Source organism: Macrosteles quadrilineatus, unplaced genomic scaffold (assembly GCF_028750875.1).
Source record: "Macrosteles quadrilineatus isolate MER2022 unplaced genomic scaffold, UCM_ALF_1.0 Scaffold_5__1_contigs__length_97177068, whole genome shotgun sequence".
In the NCBI taxonomy this organism is placed as follows: Eukaryota; Metazoa; Arthropoda; class Insecta; order Hemiptera; family Cicadellidae; genus Macrosteles; species Macrosteles quadrilineatus.
The window spans coordinates 87082794-87104275 of record NW_026542598.1 but is presented as its reverse complement, the minus strand read 5'-3'; the positions used below and the strand labels follow the sequence as shown (position 1 = coordinate 87104275).

Below are 21482 nucleotides of genomic sequence, written 5' to 3'. Positions count from 1 at the left end.
TCTGAATGGGAGGTTTAAATGTCGTAAATGGTGTTGTGATTGTCCAATAAATTTAGTGCAAGATGAGAGCTCGCCTTGTGGTCGGAAACTTGACCAAAAGTATGTATTTTTCCAACTTATCTATATTTACCCTATGCTATAAATAAGACATGTAAATGGAATTTCTTCTATTTGGTTTTATTTTCTGTTTACATTTAGTTGTTATTTCGTTACCTACATGGCAACCCATACGGCCCAAGTTATTTTTAAAATTTTAAATTCGTTTCTTGTGTTTATTTTTGAGCCTATTTTAATTTATAAAGGGATTCATCACATCTACAGGAAAATATCTTTCATTTGGTACCAACCGCGTGTAATTCGTTCCAGTAGTATGGTCAGGCTAGCTGTCATAAGTTTTGCAAAAGTTGTTTTGTATAAGACGATTTTGAATGATTTTCCAATTTGATTATCTTTTTTCACTAGATTTTGTAATTTCTTCTTTGACTTTTCAAATTCTAAGATTATTATGAAGTGTTCTGTTAGTAACAAACCAAGGTGCGTTGACAATTTTACGTAGCAATTTTGATTGGTATCGTTGAAAAATTTCAATGTTTGATGTACTTGATGATCCCCAAAGTTGGATCCCATAAGTCCAAATTGGTTTTATAACTTTTCTGCAAAGTAACATTATTTTGTGTACTAAGTTTTGATTTAGATCCAAGAAGACAATTAAGCTTAGTTATTTTAAAATTTAGATATTGTCTTTTAGTCCAGATATGTGCCTTCCAATTAAGCTTTGCATCTAAGTGCATGCCCAAGTATTTTATTTCTGTTACTTTAGGGTGGTAAATATTGTTCATGGATACTGGAGGACACGTAGCCAGATTTAGGGTAAAAGTAATGTTTTCTGATTTATTTTCACTAATTTTGAACCTCCATGTTTTAAACCAATGTGAAATTTCATCCAAGTTTAACTGTAAATTTGCTGTAGTTTGAACCGGTTTGTCGTGGACAGATAAAATGGTCATATCATCCGCAAATGTGGCAACGATAGTATTTACAATTTCTGGTAGGTCCGATGTAAAGGGAATATACAAGTATGGTTCAAGTACGCTTCCTTTGGGGATTCCTGATTCTATAGGGTAAAGGTCAGTTAAATAATTTTGATGTTTAATTTGGAAAGTTCTGTTTGTAAGATATGATTTTTAAATATGAAAAACTGAATGGGGTAGCTAAATGTGGCATTCTTGTCAATAGTTCGATATATCGATAGTAATATACACTAACACAATCGTAATAAACAAAATAATTTAATTATATTTACTAAACAGATGCTTGTTTGCATTAGCAAAATAAATAACAATTTAGAAGTCATTTTGAGAAGTTATCTTAGTATTTCTGTTAAAGAAATGACATTTCTTCATAATCTTAACATCTCAAATTACTTTAATACTTTCTTCTGAAATGGCTACCATACTAAATTCAAACTCACATAACAAGAAATTAAATAACATCTAAACATAAATTAAAAAGTTTTACACCACAATTAAAAAAACAAATGTACGATTGCTCTTGCTCATTCTTCGTCAGATTAGGCATAGGCACGAGACCCTCCTTCATTGCGCAGTCTGTAGTCTTGGAGATAAGAGAGATATGCGGTAAAGATAAGCAAGAACTGGAAAGGTCCGTTGTGGGTTTGCAATATTTATCTCAAAATTCAGCGCAAGGTTAACTAAATTTTGGAATTAGGGTCTGAATACGTGATTGGTGAAATCCAGGAGGCAATACTGAACTTGCACTACTTATGTTTTATCGCATTTTTTACCTTATCTACCAAAATTATGCTATTTTCCTTTGGCACTTTAGGGGGAAACGACTATTTCACCCTGAAAATCACGTTTGGAAATCGAGAAAAGCTTTAGAAATCGGCGATTATAAGCGCTTGAAAAATCTTTTTTTCTTTTAATGGAAGCCTATTTTTTATTATTCGAGTCATTTCAAACTTCTTTTCCTCTTGCACTTTTTCAGCAAACACATATTTCACCACGAAAAACACGTTTGAAAATCGTTAAAAGCGTTATAAATCATTAATATCGCCACATTTGACTGGTAAGTGTCAATAAAAGAGTGTAAAAGAGTCCTTGGAGCCTAGACGTTGTAACTCATAAAACAATGTAAGAACTACAAAGACAATTTATAATTTAACAATATACTAGATATTTAAATTACAATCACTCTGATGTTTGAAAAAATACTTTTGGACTGTAAATAAATCTCCAGCTGCTGTCTGAAATTAACGTAATTAACATCGCTCTTATGGGGGACAAATCCAAGATGGCTGTTAGCTTTCATTGACTCCACTGGAGAACAATAAAAAACTACAAAGAACATTTCTAATCTCACACTATACTCGATGTTAAATTATAATCACTTTGGTGTTTGAAAAAATATTTTTGGACGATAAATCGCTCTTCAGCAGCTGTTTGAAATTATCCAAAATGGCCACTAGCCTCCAAGGACTCCCTAAAATAACCTTTAGCTGAGCTCCTCAGCCCTAACCTAAGCTGGGTTTACCCAAAATCGGTAATTTTCGGCACTTTGCTGATCTAAGCATGGGTTAGGTTAGGTTAGGTTAGAGTAAGCTAGGTTGGATTACTTTGGTTTACCCACAAATTGGTAATTTTCGGCACTTTGCTATTTTTTAATAAGTAAGGTAAATTAATAAGTACGCAATTAATAAGTACGGTAAACCATATTACTGCAGAGGCCGGTCTTTATAAGTTATATTGTCTATGAGAGATTTATTTTGGACCTATTTGCATAAGTATGGTGATGCAAATGCAGTTGTCATCGAATTTATAATCATCGATCAGTCTAAGTTTTATTTTGTCAATAAATGTAATAGTTATTTGTGTAACTAGTGGTGAAAGTGGCACTTTGCTGCACACGAGAGCAATGTTTACGCACGAGCCGCAGGCGAGTGTGGAATGATCTCGAGTGCAGCAAAGGCCTTTTTCACTCGTGTTACACATTATATTTTTCCTACAGTCACTATAAAGCATATAAATAATTAGTCTTTCAAACACTATGCAACACGTTTTTAGGTTCAGCTGGCAACACAAATGGTGCCCTAGAGAAAGTAGTACCCGCGGTCCATATCACTCCGCTATTTTTCCTCGGCAAGAAATGTGCTCCGCGTTTTGAGAATATAGTTCCGTATGTTTTTGTAATTTTAAGTGGTTTCCGCGCCTAAAAAAAATGCTTAAAAGGTATTTTCTTGTTTATTAAGATCGTAGGAAGGTTTTAAAAACGTTTAAAAGAAAAGTCCAGAAAGTTCAGAAATACCGAAACTATAAACACGAAATGACAGGTTAAATCGTAGTTATAATAGTCAATCAGCTGCTCATAGTATAATTATCTTTAAGTGTTGCCAACCTATTTCCAAGCGTACACGGATTACGTGCATAATGGAACCACGCTGTTTTGTGTTGTTTCGTTGGAATCCTGATGTGCGGCAAAGTATAAACCGTACGGCAAAGTATAAACCGTACGGCAAAGTATAAATATGCAGCAATTAGCAGCTTTCTGTACTATAAACAGTACAAGGAAGCCAACTTTGTCGGGTGACTGTAGGAAAATATCCTTTTTGGTTAACAAAGGATGCAACCGAATCTGTAAATTAAGACAAGTATGCGAAAAACTTAAGTTTTCCAACCACCATTATTGCCTTGTTTACAACTATAAAATCGGAAGTAAAAATAACAATTAGGACAGCGTATACTAACTATTTGATTTTTGTTGTGAGTTGTACAGTATACAATATCACTTCTTTTTGAAATTATGTCAAGTCCAAGAGACATACATCTAGTTTTGTATTAAAGTCTTCTGTCAAGAACTACACGAATGTAAATGTTACTGTGGACAAGGTAGCTGAAACATTTGCAAATAGGTGTAATAAATTTAAGAATATTGTATTAGTAAAAGTATCATATACATTTGTCATTGATATAACTGTATTAAATAATGTATTACCTAATTATTTGTAGGGAGTAAATTAGTTAGTAGACTATCTATTAATCGATTTGCAAGGTACATTATGAATATTTCATAATGTAGCTTGTAAATCGATTAATGTATTTAAACCAGACGCTCGTCAAATAATGCAGTTCAAGGCGGAAATGTAGTGAGGGATACATCAGGATTAGAATGTGTGTTACAGAACAAGAAACTGATGACAATAGTTGGAATAACTAGTCAATGTCAACGCACTCGATAAAAGCGCGGGATTAAAAAAGGCGCGAATATGTGCAAGTACTACTGTATAACCAACGACAACACCTATGAAAAACTAGACATAAGCTATATTACAACCAGGCCTACGAAAAAGTCAAACTATGTAAATAATGAATCACTGAATATGATTAGACGAAATCACAGAGGTACAAACTATGTTAGATATTTACGTGGTAAAGGAGTGTAGTTTCCTGATAGGTCTAAACAACGTCATCAGTTACCAAATCAATTATTTTTACTAGTTTTAGTCATACAATTGTTCTCATTTAAACTTGCGCTATTATGCTAATTCAACCTAGGGCAGATGTAGTTCCCACAATATATCTATACTTACACGAGGAGAGCGTGGTTTCGGTGATTTTGTAAAGTAAGAAATAATAGATGTAGAAAGAAATGTGTAGATTTTGAACTTTTTTCTTTTTTCATTGATTTACTGTGTTGATTATGCACCACAGTGCTTTGTACTGTAATTATTTTCTGCCATTATGAAAAATTCATTGCCAATATTTCTTTCAAGGTCCCTTGCATTATTTTGCGTGTACTAATATGTACTAGGTGTACAATGCAGTTGTCTGCTTGCAATTTTGAGCGGAGCTATCATAGTACTGTAATCCAATACTTTTGCAAAGTCAATGCTAAATATAGTTCACGTAATTGAGATGTCTCCTACAAGTCCACTAAGTCAATTGTATAATTGTTTCTCATAAATGGGATGACTACTTGTAGTATCCAAAGTCAATGCTTTATCTGTTTCTCTTAAATGAAATCTCTACTTGCAGTATCTAAAGTTAATGATAAATCTATGCTAAAACTATTGCCTTGGGTGTAGTACGCCAGTGTCACGGTGATAACGGCGGGAGTGGTCGTGGTAGGCACGGATGAGTCGTTGTTCTTGCAAGGCTGTTTTTTGCCTGTCTTCTGGCTCAGTCAGCACTTACACCATCGGGAAGAGATTGTACATCCAAACTAACAAAAATAGTTTCCAAGGACCCATATTAGATTTAATACAATTGGCGGCAAACGTTATTGTTGATTAGTATGTTAAATAACAATAAAACTGTTGTAGGAGTTTGTTCCTAACCGTAGGTGCTCTGTATAATATTTAAATCGCTAAAATTATACCCCAACAATCAACGTTTACAATCGTGATACGTAAACAAATGATCCAATAATATGTAAGCCGAAGGATCGTCGTAAATTAATGTCTTTCGTGTAATACAACAATATGATAATAAACAATGTTACTATATCACTAATAACGTGTACGTAGACCGTCGTAATTAGGCTCAAATTAAAATATAATAATGCAATGTCAGTATTAAACAATCTTAATACTTGTGCGTAACAATATTGCTGTTCTACAGAGAAACAAGGGTTTTCGAGTCGCTGTTGAATAATAGGACAACAAGAAATTTAATAATAATACGTTAATGAATACTATTACTATTAAACAGTTTCAATCCCAAATATTTTACGGGCAAGCAAGTCGGTTGTATTATGCAGAAATAAAGCCTATAGTAGAATTATGAACGAGGAAACTCAAATAGTAAACCGCACGAATACCGTTATCAAACAGCTGATTGGGCCCCTCTCTTATCTCTTGCCCATTCATCCAGAGTACAATTGACGAGCTTAAACAGTGTACAGTACATTTCTTTTTACGTACAGGTCTAGAAGGGTAGGTACAGGTCGACTAGCATTTACAATTCTCACCAAATATTTGGTAAACTGAATGATAACTGAAAGATAACTGAATGCTCTGACATGAAGCAGTGTTCTTCTTTATCTATAAAACAAGGTTGACACCTTTCTTCACTGATCACGTAATGCGTGATTTTCTATAAAGTCTTGGAAAAATAAAAGGAAAAATAGATAGACTACAGGTGTACTGTATGTGGTTTACACACAAATATTCATCAAACTGTGTGATAGTTTGTTATAGCAATGAACAGTTTGAGAGTACCTATCGTATTGTTTAAGTCGATGGAAAATATCTGTTGATCCTGTTTTACAAGCAAACCAAAAAGATACAGTAGTCACCACTCTATGCGACATATTCTAGCCAGAATATTGTAATCGTATGATTCTATAAGCATTGGTAGGATTGCAAAGTACTACACAAACATTATTTCAAGGGTAATAACAGTCACAATTTCCGCTGACTTTAAAAGAGTCAACTAAACTATTATACTAATGGACACACAACTAAATGGAACAACTAATGGAAATTCTCACGATGTACATTCGTTCGATATAAGCATTGAGTATACACGTCAGTACATACGTGTATACCCAATGATATAAGCAACGGTTCTTGCAATTTATTGCTTATTGTTTTTTAGAGTTGTTTTCGGACTTACTCACACTCGTATAAGGTTTTCCACGTTTGTCATTGATAATGTAGCCATGTTGCTTTGAAATGGCGACCATACAAAATGTATGCATTTTAAGCCAAGTATGAATGGAGATGAGTGTGGGATGAGTGGAGCGATCTTGTTGTCCTGTTTGTGACTAAGGCCGACATAATCCTTAGACACAGCTGTTAATTAATAGTGCATACAGTCAATTAATAGCAGCAGAGGTCAAGTTTGGTATCAAATTAAAGGTTTTATTCATAAAAATACATTGCTGCAAACCCAAACTCAAACGAGGATGATGATAATAACGTTAATGATGTCGCTAAAACGTATCGTTTGAAATTTAACAGCTGAAAATAAGTGAAATAGAAAAGGTTTTGGTTAAATCCATCAAATTGTAATTGGACACTAGTAAATACTAGTGCACTTGTTGCTACCTCCCCCCTTCGGTTTCATGTATTCCTCTCAATCAGTTCAAACCTAGGAGGATTAAACATTAATGTTAATTAATGTTAAATCCTCCTAGATTCAAACCTGAAACACCCAGATCGAAACTCGCCTGTCGTTATTTTACCATCGCCTGTTTTTTAAATATATTTTTCAAAAAAGAAATATTATATTGATTTACTTTGGTTTTTAAAAATGTTAACGTTTTATTTTGTTAAAGATTTATGGTGATACGTAAATATTGTGGTGTAGTAGAGTATATTATATTGTAGTTAAGTGTTAAATTTTGAAATTTTAGGGTGAATCGAGATGAATCTTTGTTTATAACATGGGTCTCTCCTACCTTAACATACATACCAAGTTTGATAAACATCGGTTGGAAAAGTGCAAAGATAAATATTTGTATGTAAAAAATACAAAATGGCGGATATCTGGTTAACGAAATTATTTTGGAAAAAATGTTATCCTTGATTTTCTGTTTATTTTGACCCAAGGAATTACTAGGTAAAGTATCTCCCCGCTTATTTTAACACCCTGTTTATGATGTATTCTTATAAGTGAAAAATGTTAGCTGGTAATAAAGAAAGATGTTTTATAAATAATATGAATGTACTGGTGATCTGTATATTCACCTTTTTCTTGTCCTTAGATAAATTAAATTAGATAAATTAAAAGTCCACTCAGCAGTCGCATCGTACGATGTAGTTCTTTCCATGCGTTGCGAAATGCTACATTTGCCGTCCTCTTCAACCCAAGTTATCTACTGAACCACTGATTGTAAAAAATTCAAAAAAATATATTTTACGCATTACACTTTTGGCTACAACTTTGCCACAGACAAAACCTCTCTAACCCAAAAACAAAAAAAAATCTCGCATGCTAACTTTTTCATGTTAGAAATCACGATTTAAAACTATTTCACCATACAAATCATTTTTTATTAATTAGATCGGTAAATAGTTTAAAGTTCCAACAAAATAGTCATCGAGTAGGACTAACCAAGAAGCTCTGTGCCAAATTTCAAAATTTTAGCACAACTTTAAGAACACCAAAACACGAAATTATTGAAGACATGCGTCGAGAGGACTATCGTTGTTTTTAACAGATTATACTTTTGACCTTCCGGCACTGTTGACTCAGCGAAACTGAACTTATATTTTATCTTATTTCGTTATATTAAAACTGCTGTTGCATTAAGTCAAATTCCCAATAAGTCAATTGCTTTAAAATAGACTAAACTTTTAGCCCGGACTGTACTATTTGACTTTCTGGGATTTTTGATCTACAGACACTGCAAACATTGTAGTTTTTGACCTAGCGGCACAGGTTTAAATTATTTGACCTTCCGGGACTGTTGACTTTCTGCAACGCGTCCAAACGGCATCAGAACTTGTTGTGCCGTTGTAGTATTGTCGGCAAAATCAAAATTTTACAAAAGCTCAAACGATTTTGATTAAAATTTAGTATGTTATGGTCCTTTTAACACTTGACAAAATGGTACAATCCCCAATGCTGTAAAAATTACGGTTAGGTTATCGCAACTTTTGTGATTTGACCAATAAAATATCATACTTACTGCCACGGCTTGCTCATGACAAGCAATCGGGAAAAAGAATGTTTCAAATTGCTCACACCGTTTATTTTTTGACTGGCTACAACTTATTGTAATGGAATATCTAGTCATATCTGTCTCTTGACGAGAAAGTTTCACAGCCAAATCTATCAATAAAATGTGAAATGGTCAAAAGGCAAGCGACTAAAGCGCAAAGTGGCGGGCAAAAGCAAGCAAATCCAAGTGTATTTACCGTTTTGCTGGTGGGTTGTTGGGTGACGACGCCTGGTTGCCCCTGGTACTGGTCCCTCTACAAACAACATGGGAAGCAACTCAGTTCTACTCAACCTCTAACACACTCACACACATACACACGCACACTAGCTAATGTGAGGGGGGGGAGGGGACATGCCGTGACCACTTGTGCGCGAGATCAGTAGCAGGGACATCACGTTTAAAACCCTTTAAGGGCTGAATATTGCATAACGAATTAAACAATGTTATGTTAAGAAAATCGTTTTTAATAATTGTGACAATGTTATTTAGTTTTTAAATTTATTTTCCAGTGTCAGAAAACAGAATTAAATGAATTTGAATTAAATAAAATTTACTAAAACTATTTGAGACGAAATGGTGAAGAATTATTTAAAATAATAAAAAAAAAACAGTTTCTAAGTTGTTGTTTCTTTTTGAAGGAACAAATCAATGTAAAGCAAAAAAAGCCAATGTAAAAAGATTAGACCTAATAAAAATTGTTAAATGTACGTGATATTTTTTAATGCACTTTTCATATAAAAATATGACATACAAAAGGCAAATAAATTAGAGGCTAATTCATGAAATGAAATTTTTTATACATAAAAAGAGTAAAAGAATATAAACTGCCTTAGAATAGTTATTTATTGGATTGTTAGTGACAAAGCTGTGATAAAATTGCGGTCTCAGCCCTTAAAGGGTTAAAAGGAATGGAAACAAAATCAAGCTTTTAAGTCCTTCAATTTGTATACAAAATTGATTTTACTTGGGTTTTATTTAACAAATTTTTAGAAAGGTATTTTCATTTAATTTTGTTTAAAACTTCAAAAAATAGTAAAACTGTCATCAATAAAAATAAAATTACTCAAATTGCAAACCTAGAAATTTTTAAGAAAGCCAAAATGTATTCATCTTGACTTACTAATTGCCTTTTATCAAATAAAGCAGAATAACCGGGGAATTTTGTCAGAAATCACAAACAAAAATATGCAATTGAAATCTCAAAAATCAATCTCCCATTACAGCAGTTATTTCCAAAATACTTTCACCAATTCCACATTCACACTTCTTAAATTGACTAAAAAACCTAAATGCATACCAGAATGAAATAATAAATTGTAATTTAAATAAATAAATGATAAACATATTTTTAATAATAGCAAATAAATAAACAAACTTAGCATAAAACGTAAACTAAACACATCAATGAGGTGTTCAATAATAAATAAAAGCAAAATATTTCCCCACACCAATTCTCTAAAACCAAGCAAATAGTCACTATTGGAAATAGCGAATAGACAAATGCTACTTGAAAATAGTGAGAGGTTTCCACAAAAATACATTGTCATTTCAGTATTTTTCATAAACTAATCTGTTTAAAAATGTTTACAGTTTTGTGAATTGATAAAAATATACTTTTTCAACAATTTTTGTCTATTTTTATATTAAGATAACCGCTTTTTACTTATTTTTCTATTTGAAAGTCTATCGAACCAAAATAAATCTGAGTGCAAATTATTGTTCTGTTCATATTTTTGTTATATCGTTGGTCATTTTGAGCATCAAAAGAATTGAATCCCAAGATGTAGTTAGTCAAAAGTTGAATAAATCCAAAACTGCTTTGTCAAATTAAATTTCCGATGCATAAGTAAATTTTTTTTATTAATCAGCTGATTAAATTTCCAATGCCGATCTAAATCAGCTGATTGTTGAAAACTATTTCTCTTTCCGAACCAATCACTTTCTTTACAAAGTTTTAATTATTTCAAGACGACAATTCAAGCTGAACACAATGGTGTCTTATTCAATTCCACTAAAAGTGTCAGTAACCATCGATCAACTATTCCTTCTGAGCATACTTTCTCTCATCAAATTTCACAAAATCCACACGAAAACTTGTTCTGCAAACCCTGAAAATCACCCACACAAAACTCTTGATCCATCACTCCAGAGGGGGGAGGGGGGGTATGTAGTCAAAGGTGAAAAAATGTAAATCTAGCATCATTCCAAAGGCAAAGCAAAATCGCCACAAATTGTATGGTAACACATCAAACAAAAATATCGCATTCCAAAATTAAATAGCGTCCATGCATAAAACGAGAAACATGAACAAAATTTAAAATGAAATAAAAATAAATTAACCTACTTAAGAATAAATTATTTTAACCTTTTGCTGGAGTTAATTCAACAACATTCATATTTATTTAACAATTTAGCTTTGAACATAACAGAATGTTGTAAAGCTTTACTCACGTTTAGTTGAAATCCGGTTCCCACACATAAATGTCAAATATACTAGTATTCGCTCCTAGCGATTAAAATGTTTATTACATGACTTTTGCTGACAGGTGTTCGGTGATTCACCTAAAAGCTATGTTCACCTTTAATTACATACCGGGTAAAAGTTGTGTTACAGAAAAGTTATTTGTTGTGCCCAATGATAAGAAAACCAAAATATAAAACAATGTACACCAACACCAGATGTTTTAGCTGCTAATCAAATATATCCTAAAAGTAATAAAAAGTTAGAAAAAAAAATTGAGGAACACTTTCAGATAAAGTAATGCCTACAACACAACCAAGCTTAAACTATCCTAACCTAATCCTTAAATTTTCAAGGGGTAGCCTCAGGATTACTGAGATATAGTATAAGTGATTTAAAATACCAGTCCATAGTGGAAGGAAAAAACATAGGTGTGCTATTCCCCTCCCGTCATATTCTGACGTCACTCGGATTGCAAACAAAAGATCACCTGATTTGTAATTGTCAAATTAGTATGTATTTGTTTTGATTTGATTGTTATTATTTTTTTTATAAAAACACACATTATAAAAACAGTATCAACCAAATCAAAACAAATACATATACTAATTTGACAGTTGCAATCAGGTGATCTTTTGATTGCAATCCGAGTGATGTCAGAATATGACGGGAATAGCACACCTATGTTTTTTCCTTCCACCATGGTACCAGTCTTACTGGCAATCCAATTGGTTACTGTGGCAACTAGTTTCAGCTCATCATCACCATACAAGGACGAGATCACTTCTTCTGAAGGTTGGAAAATTTCACAAACCCTTCAAAACAAACACAACACTCATGACTCGGGTGTATTACGGCGTGACTGTCGGGAGTTTACGTCTACAAGCGATTCCGCCCTTGTAACACCTACTGATGGCTCCACAGTGAGCCGAAACTAGTTGCCACAGCAACCGATTGGATTACCAGTAATACGGGTATTTTAAACCACTTAAAGTAATCAATACAATTTGTTTCTTACTATACCATAAACCCTTTAAAGTTTTGTTCACCCACATAAACAAACAATCTTAGGAACAGATTTTCTTGAGCTTTTTAATTTAACCTGTTTTTGGCAAGACCAGATAGTTAGTTTGGGTTGGATTAAATTAGATAGAGTGATTTTCAGTGATGCAGTTTAATAAAAGATGACAAACTGATTATAAAAGGCTTGTACAAGAGTAAAGTAAGAAACTGATAGGCCTTCACTTTAGTTGTAATTAAAACGAGTAAATAATGAAAATTGTTAAATGTAGCAACTGAAATCACAGTCCCTGTGATACAGTTCTGCTCTGACTGAAAGTGTCCACAAAAATTCAACTCTTTTAGTACCAAAAAATAAGACGATTGTGTTCAGCTTTTAAGTGAGCACAATTTAAGTACACACAACATAGTTTGTTGAGAAATTGTGGTTTTCCATTATTTAAAGGGTTTCAGCCTATTCACAAAAATCACCACAATTTTTAGAATCAGGGGTTTAAAACTAACCTCATCAAAGAAGTCCCATACCTAATATTTTTGTAGGTTATGTATTACTTACAGTTGTACTGTAATTTTAAACAAGGGTTTTGAACTTAAATACAGACTTTTTTACCGTTTACAATTTTAGTATCCTATATAATATTTTCATTTATAGCAAAACAGACTTTAAACAAGTTTTAAACTTTAAAAATAAAACATTGAACAAGAAGATAACACTTAATTTACGGAATTGAATATCCAAACTATAAAAAATTAAATAGGTAATGCATTTTACTAATTCGGAAAGCAAGACCTAAGATCTTCATTAATTTTTTGTCCATAAATAGATGTTATCTGATTTACTATCCATATCTTGACAACAACTCGGTTAGACAGATAACAATTGCGTAAAAGTGGGGGGGAAACAGCTTAGTTAGTTCTCGTAGGTCTGCCTGGGAACCATTAACACCCTGGTGTTCGTACCCAGTTATGAATATGGTAAGCAACAAGGTAAGGCCAATGATCAAACCTATCAGTCAACAAAACTAAAGACAGTAGTAAACAAAAAAGTTTACTCGTAGTTAGTTCCCATAACATTCCCATGCTGCAGCATATTTTCAGGTATATTAGGTTTTACAAGTTTTTGTTTAGTTATACCTACCACTGACTTTTTGCATTGACTATTGGATACCGAAGTAGCCATCTCATTTACGGACAAGCTGTTGTCAATTTTTTTATTAAAAATGAGCATAGTTGTGTGAGCCTGAGAATGCGCTCTAGTTCTTATATTTTGTTTTCTACTTTCTATCGATAGCTAAAGTAGGTCTATATAAATTTATATAGTTTTTAAGTAAAAGTTAGGTTATGTTAGTGTATATGGCTGATATATTAGAGGGATAACAGAAAAGAAGTGTAGACATCTACAACAGTGAATGTGATGCTAATTCAAATGCTTAACCAACTTTACAAAATTTAAACCGTTACCTTAATGACGTTTTATAAACATAAAAATAAAAGTTTTCCAAACTGAAAAACATAACTGAGTTATAAATGTTCTTTTGATTTGTAGAGAATAAAACTTAGTGTAGTGTTAGTCGCTGTCTTTCATTATGGTTAAAAGCCTGACCAAACCAATAAAATGCCCCAGCATAAACGATTTGTGATCAATAAAATTGATCTAAAAGTAAAATCGTATTTAAAACATAATATTTACTTTAATATTACAATTTTAACAGAACAACTAATATTTCTAGTTTCGGAACAAAGCACAAATCGATTATTTCATTAGAATAAAATTTTATTTTTTATTATTTTGGCATTTTAAATACTTAATCTATTTTTAAAAATATTTTTGGTTTTTAACTGTCCAGTGTTTCCTTTATATTTGTTATGTTTGATTTATTTCAATAAATTAAGTATTTTGTTTAATAAACAGAATATAAGTTGAGAAAGAAGAGAAATGTACCTTACCTCACATAGAAGAGAAACCAAGAAGAGTGTTTGTTAAGAGTAACTAGGACAACTTAATGACAAAATCTAATAATAGGAACTATAATGTACTACAATTGCAGTATTCAAACCATTGGCAGATATTTCAATTTTAACATTTTCATCAAAACATATTTTTTGCGGTAAGTATTTTAATTAGCAAAGAATTAAAACAATTTCCCCACAACAAAATACAAAAAGTGAAAAATTTATTATTTAAAAAATTCTTACCAATAGTTTGTGACTGCAGTTGTGTTACTTATTTTTAAAAATAAGTGTCTTAAGAACAGTGTGTAGCTGACTTGTGTTGGTATAAGAGAAAACTACTCACGATCACAGGTGAACTTACTTAACCAGCCTTCTAAGCTTTGCCTGATTAAAGTCAGAGTTTTTTCACCAAACGTGCATTTGAGGAGACACCATTTACATGGACCAACTGTGTGCGTTCAAATTCAAAGGTTCCTAAACCAAACCACATGGTGAACTGCTGTCAACCTGGTATTTTCTCTCGACTTCTGGTTAAAGTTTATAAGTTGTTCGAAATAACCTGATGTATTACAGCACACACTACTGGTTGTGGCGGCAAGCCTGAGAGAAGCCACATACTGATCTACAAGACCACACATCGTGTAGTGTGTACTGCAATATTTTCTCAACTTCTCAAATTGCATGGTTAACATTAAAGAAGGTTTTCCAAAAATAACCAGAGGCAATACAGTAGTTGACAGCACACACTACTCGTGGTGATGATAAGCTTGCCACATACTGATCTACAGACAACACATCACGTGTACTCACATGCAAGGTCTGGTAGTCGCCACTCTCCTCTGGTGGTCTAGGCTTGCACTTGCCGCAGCAGAAGTTGCAGCAACAGCAGCAACAACAGCAAAAGTAGCAGCCGGTTATTACTCCGCAGAAAACGATCAGAGCCTGCAAAACAAATTGAAGTTAACACAATTTCAAAACATTTTTGTTCTATACAATTAGAGTTTACAAACCAATAGCTTGTGTATTTGTTGTAGATCTTCCAATTAAAAACTTTTGGATAATTAGTTAAGTAGGTTAGCGTTGATATGGTTTTGGGACACTAACTGTTTTTTTCCATGAAATAGTACATCCACCGAACATTAATATAAACTCCAACCACTATGTAACAAATAATTTTTAGTTGGATATGGCACTGGGTAACAAACCGACCTCTTCGCTGTATTTGGGCCAGTTAACAACCACTGCCCTTATGAATGAAGTTTTCTTCAAAGAGGTTTGTGGTGTCTTTTAACCTTGCTATTCTCCTGTTGTGGGCCCCTGCCTGTTCCAGAAACGTAACAAGCAAAGCAAGGAAGTAGGTTTTAGAAGTATTATTTAACTTGAACTGTATGTATAGATTTTAATTGGTTGTATCAAAACACGATTTAAGACGTCACTGTCATGGTTGTGCAGTCTGCTTCGCTAACTGAGCCACCGACCCCCTAAAGATTCAACGCCCATATGCATTATTAACCACCAGAATCCCACAATATTTTGTCTTGATAGGTACCTAATAAATACTTGACCCTTCAAGATGATTTGACAAGACCTTCTTATCGTTACACAACCGGGCAAGCATCAGACGAAAAATCAGCCAACTCTTTCGATCTAGGACTGTATACATCACATTGTTCATTCTCAATCTTTTATTTGATCACAATCGTATTAAGTGTGTTAGAGAAAGATATATGGTTTTCAAACATGGATCCTAAGAAAGGTTGGTACTACGGGAAGATTATGAACCCATTAAAGAAAAATTTAGTTGTGAATGTAGCCCTAAAACTCCAGTTAACCCTTTCCCCCCCCTAGGTAGTTTTAGGCAGTTGACCCTTTCCCTAGGTAGTTTTAGTTCTATTTTGATGAGGAAATCATGAATTGAATCATTACTAGCACCACCAGCGGAACAGCAAAGGGCAAAACAAGAGATTGTTTGACACCATTTGAAAAAAAATTACTGTAGCAGCGCCTACCAGCTGAATAATCCTGCCTTGAGCAGTTAAAGTAATGGTGAATAATGTTTGAGTTTAAAATAGTTTGGAAGAACAAGACTTTAATTACTTATCTTAGTAAATGGTTAACATCCTGACAATTGCTGGCAGCTGTCAAGTTGCCAAATTTATAGGCCTTGACTGAATGAAGTTGTATTATGATATTACAAACTATTATGGGGAGGTAATTGAGCATATTTTAACCGATATATATACAGTCTAACCTTGATATAACGAACCTCGATATAACGAATTCCTTGATATAACGAATTTTTTTTAATCCCCTAGAACTCTCCATAAGACACAATGTATATTTTACCTCTACATAACGAACAAACCATAACAACGACCTTGATTTAACGAATTTTTCGTGATTTCGGCTAAAATAAGACACCTCAATATAACGAATTTGTCATTGTCAGAACCTCTACATTGCGAATTTAACCTCTGCATAACGAATTGTCTACGTCTTTCCCTCGATATAACAAATCCCCCACCCAATTATTGTTTTGGGAAAATCTGTTTCTTTATCAAATTAAATGGAAAGGTCACATCATTGCTTGCGCTAACATTCGTCTGCTCCGTTTTACATCTTTGTCTGCTGTCGCTGCGCGCGCTATGTTGCAACTGAGAACTGATTTCATTCACTGAGGACTGATGACGATGTAATATTTAGTAAGCTGTGATTGGGCGATATGGGATAACTATGGTGAATTGTACAATTTTTTGGATAAAGAGAAACCTAAGAAAGAATATAAAAACAAAACCAAAGAGAAAGAATAGCAACATCTTTATTTTAACATTCCTTTTACGAGTGTTTTTATTATCCTTAAGTTGGCTATGATTATACACTTTTATAATGACTTATCTAATAATTTATTGTTTTCAATACGATTTGTTTCAACTAGCAACACCAATGCTATAGTTAATGATTATTATTGACATTCCTCTGTTGTGATAAATCAGTACTGTACTGTAAGTAGCCTACCGGCCTATTGCGAGCAGTAGCTTACAAAACTTTCTACTGTTTTGTTTTGTTCTTTACATGATTTATGACTACGCAATACCGTGTTTGGCTAGGTTTTAGGAGGGTTAGAACAAGCTGTGATTTTAAACTTACAGCTTTTAACCTGTACCAAGGTCAATGCCACTGTCATGATTGCGCAATATTCAAGATCCCTCCCCTTTATTATGCCGGATAATTTAGGTTCTACTGTACAATGTAAACATTGTACTGTAAAGTATTGTAGTCTATGCTACTTTAATAGTATTTTAATGAGGTCAAATCCCGACCTATATTGACCGACGCTGGTTCTGAACCTCGACTTAGCGAAATTCCTGCAAACCTAACCTCTATATAACGAACCTCGTTTTAACGAAATCCTTGATATAACGAATATTCAGTTCGGTCCCTTCAGATTCGTTATACTGAGGTTGGACTGTAAATGGAAGATGAGTAGGCCTATAGAATTGAGTGAGATACCTTGTGTAGCATTTTATTAAGACCAAACATTTCTTTAGCTAGGACTGTTTACTAAAAGCCCAATGATAAAAGACGGCTGGGTCCAGTTGCAAACCTTAATAAGCTACTGATTTTTTCTCAGGATCAAACCGGCAATTTTTTATTATCAAGCAAACACCACAACTAGGGATGGATGGGTCTCGAAATTTCGGTAAATATGAAATCTCGTTCTACGAGACGAGATTCTATTTTGGGTCAAGATTTTTTCAAGACAAGACTTAATTTAAAATATAAAAAAATGTTTATTTAAAAATTTAAAAAAACTGCGAAGGCATTTTTATTTAATTATTAATTCTTTACATGGAAATATTGCTTCAATTGTTTTATCTTTTTTTTTACATAGCAAATGATGAAAAGTTGTGTTATTGTAAGCAGTGTGAGACATGTTTTACTACTGTAAACATAGCCAAAGTAAGTCACTCCAAAACCAATCTAAAAATAACACAAGACTTAAATATTGTTACTTGATGTACTTAACCAGTTAATACTATTGTTTTAGACTTATAAATTTGATATTTTTATAGTTGAACTATATACTAACTAATATCTCCATGTTTCCTATGCCGAAGAGTTATTTTTAATAAGTTAGGCCTTATTAATATTTTTTTTTATATACTGATGTTTTTATTAATGTTTTTTAATAAAATATTTTACATATATTTTTCTATTATTATTATTTTTGTATTTACCCAGTCTGTCATAAATCAGTAGGTATTAAAAAATGTTTAAATCAGGTTAAAATGTGGAACGTGCATTTCTTGTTATGTATGAGAAGGAAAATCCCGTCTCAAAATGTTATGAGAAATAAAAATCCTGTCTCGTCTCGAACTAAAAATCCAATCTCGTTCATCCCTAACCACAACCACCCAAATAACCAGCTATATTGAACATGTATGAATATGCCAATAAATAAGTTTACTTTTAGAGCTGAAAACAGTTTTAATGCCACAAAACATTTTCCTTTACTTTAAATTTAAATGAAATTATCTCATAGGCAATTAAATTGCTTTAAGGAAAAAGTATCCTACTTCATACAAAGCACCTGCTTCATACTAAGTCATGAGAGTAGTACCGAAAGTATAACAAAAGCAATGTATACTCATTTGCAAAAATCTTTTATTGAATATGCTAGAGACATTTTTAACATTTAATAAATTATAAATACTCAGTTTTTAAAAAATTAGAGAGGTTGCAGTATTTACAGTTTTCAACTTTTATTTATTGAAAAGTTAATGGTAAACTAGTATATTTTTGGACAGTAGAAAGTTTTGTTTGAGAAGATTCAAAAGAATTTCCATCCTGTATAGATCTGTCAACTACAAACTGAGGTACGGCTAATGTTAGTAAGCTGTGTTCATGAGTTTCTTTGAAGAGGGACTTCAATCGCCATAACCACTTGACACAGTAAAACGGCAATCCAAAAATATTCTTAAAACCAGTCACAAGCTAGAAACAAAATAATGATAAGTTTATGTTTTCTACGTATTCAAAAGAAACAAAGTGATAGCTGTTAGTTTCGATTTCACTATGTCTCAGTACATTTTATGTAGTGTAAATAATACATTGATTTTATTACTTTAAGTTCTATGTTAAACCATTTTTTGACCAAGCAACCTTTACCTTCCTTCTACGGCTTTAGGTGTATGTTTTTATCTTTTTTAATTATTGAAAACAATATTGTTATAGTACCTGTAATTTATAATAGGTCTAATTAAATAATTATAGTAATATAATAATTAAACCTCTTGAGAATAATATTAAATTTCTAAAAAAATATGTTTAATGATTAATGATGTGCAGTAAATGTTTATTAATTGGACATCAAATTGCTCCAGATTTCCAATTGTCCAGACTCATTTTATGAAACGATAACTCACAATGATAACGTTTCATCCAATTACAGAGATAACAGAAATTTCAGTGATTCACTCATTCTACAAACACTTTCTTACACAACATTTGTGTCAATGACAAGACATTCCAAAATAACTATACATTGAATTTGCTATGAAACCTGATCAAAATAAATAACGAAGAATTGTTTTTCTTTTCCTCAATACAATTGGACAGTGCAACACTGTCTTAAAGCAAAAAGGGCTTTGTATGTTGTCAAAATAAAATAAATAATATCATATAACAAGCATTTTACCCTAGTTTTTAACACCTATTCTTCCAACTATTTGGGTCTTCATTATTTTAAACACGCAAGTCATAAAGTGCTTCATCTGGATTACTTATTTGGGTATAAGAGTGGAAATAGTGTTCATCTTCGACCCAAAAGATGCCAAAATGATGTTAGAAGGAGCCCAGTTGCCATTTGTCATTGGACTAATAATTTAATTAGTAATTTGTTAATTAACTAAGGATCCAAACAAAAAGTTGACGTTGGACAGCATTGACCAGGAGTTGTACAGTTCCCTAAAAAAAGGTAAGGCCGTACATAAATGTAGGTACTATCTGAGTAATGATTTTAATAATTGAATGTTAGTGTCTCAGTCCATAGCACGATTTTAAGTTTACAAATTCATGTTGTGCGTTCGCATCTTTATATCACCAAAAGAAGAGTACATTTTTAAGTATTTCGTTCTTGTACTGTATTCGCTCACCATCTCCTTTGCTTTATACGTTAATGTTATGTTCTACACACAGGTCTTTGAGGTCCGTATGAACAAACAAATGTTAATTTTAAAAGAGAAGATAACCTCTTAAAAAACACAAAGTAAAATACATGTAACAACTTATTCTTGCTCCTTAAAATTGCAACATTATTAAGTGAATTCTAGTAACAACATTTCACTTAAAATTAAATGACGATACACTAATTACTGCGTTAATAATTTATGTAAAGTTTTATATACAAAAACAATTTTATTTCTTAATTGTTTCTCTCTTTGACATTAGTTTTGATTTGACACTTCCCTTCATTTCAATAAACCCCTTTTAAAAATTTAAAATTTTTCCTCTGTTGAACAATGCTACAGCACAACGCAAAGATTGAGGTGAGGAGGACAAATTTAGCGCTTTTCTTGTGTCATGTGTTTACGTCTGACAAACACAGTTCAATAATTGGCCAGACTTCTGCAACACAGCTGTTTATATGCTCTGTGTACAACGACCACTGCCACTTGTATTGCAATCTGTATTGTGAGAGTAATGCAAAATTTCCGTATACTTTTATGAGCCTTCATAAACATTACGCATTTCTTTAAAAGGAGTACATCTGTTTTACTTGAGATATTTAGAATCTAGGGGTTAATAGATACACATTAAAAGATCACATTCAACCTAACAATTTTTTTTATTGTCTAGCAAGATGAATCTGAATCTGATTTAGTTATGTTTGTACTCCAACAGCTGAAAAGTGTTTTTTGTTGGTTTGTTATATCCAAATATTTATCTTGTAACTTTCCACTCGTGTATTTATTGATTGTAAAAATTGTGTTTACCGTATGAATAAATAAATAAACCTACTTTCTGAAGAGGTTCATTATAATGAAATATTAGTTTTGTGCTGGATGTTTCTTGGGTAAACTACAAAACTCTGTTCCTTAAAAAAAGACTCCTAGTGTGCTACTTTGTTTTATTTTAAAATAAACTTAGATAAATAAACGTTTTGTATTTCTTATGTTATTTGTACCAATAAAAATCAAACAAGATATGGTTGGGCCATATCAAAGGGTATTTATGTCTTGTATAAATTATGCTTTTAACGGTTTTTTATAGTAAAAAATTTCTTAACAAACCCCCGACATTATTATGCTGTTAATGTTTTTTTGCCAGAAGAAAAACAAAAAAATATATTTACATTTTAATT

General features: G+C 32.5%; 1 protein-coding gene across 4 annotated transcripts in view; it reads right to left on the bottom strand.

The window, feature by feature from the left end:
* LOC128996038 (dnaJ homolog subfamily C member 5-like) overlaps positions 1-21482 on the bottom strand; it is a 44707-nt gene that overhangs the window by 11599 nt on the left and 11626 nt on the right. For 3 of the 4 annotated variants that reach the window (XM_054421163.1, XM_054421164.1, XM_054421161.1), the window contains exons 4-5: positions 14930-15061; positions 8882-8938 (exon numbers count right to left, since the gene is read on the bottom strand). In XM_054421163.1, the coding sequence (XP_054277138.1) occupies positions 8882-8938; positions 14930-15061 (189 nt within the window). The remainder of the gene's footprint in view (positions 1-8881; positions 8939-14929; positions 15062-21482) is intronic. The other variant, XM_054421162.1, reaches the window with a different exon arrangement.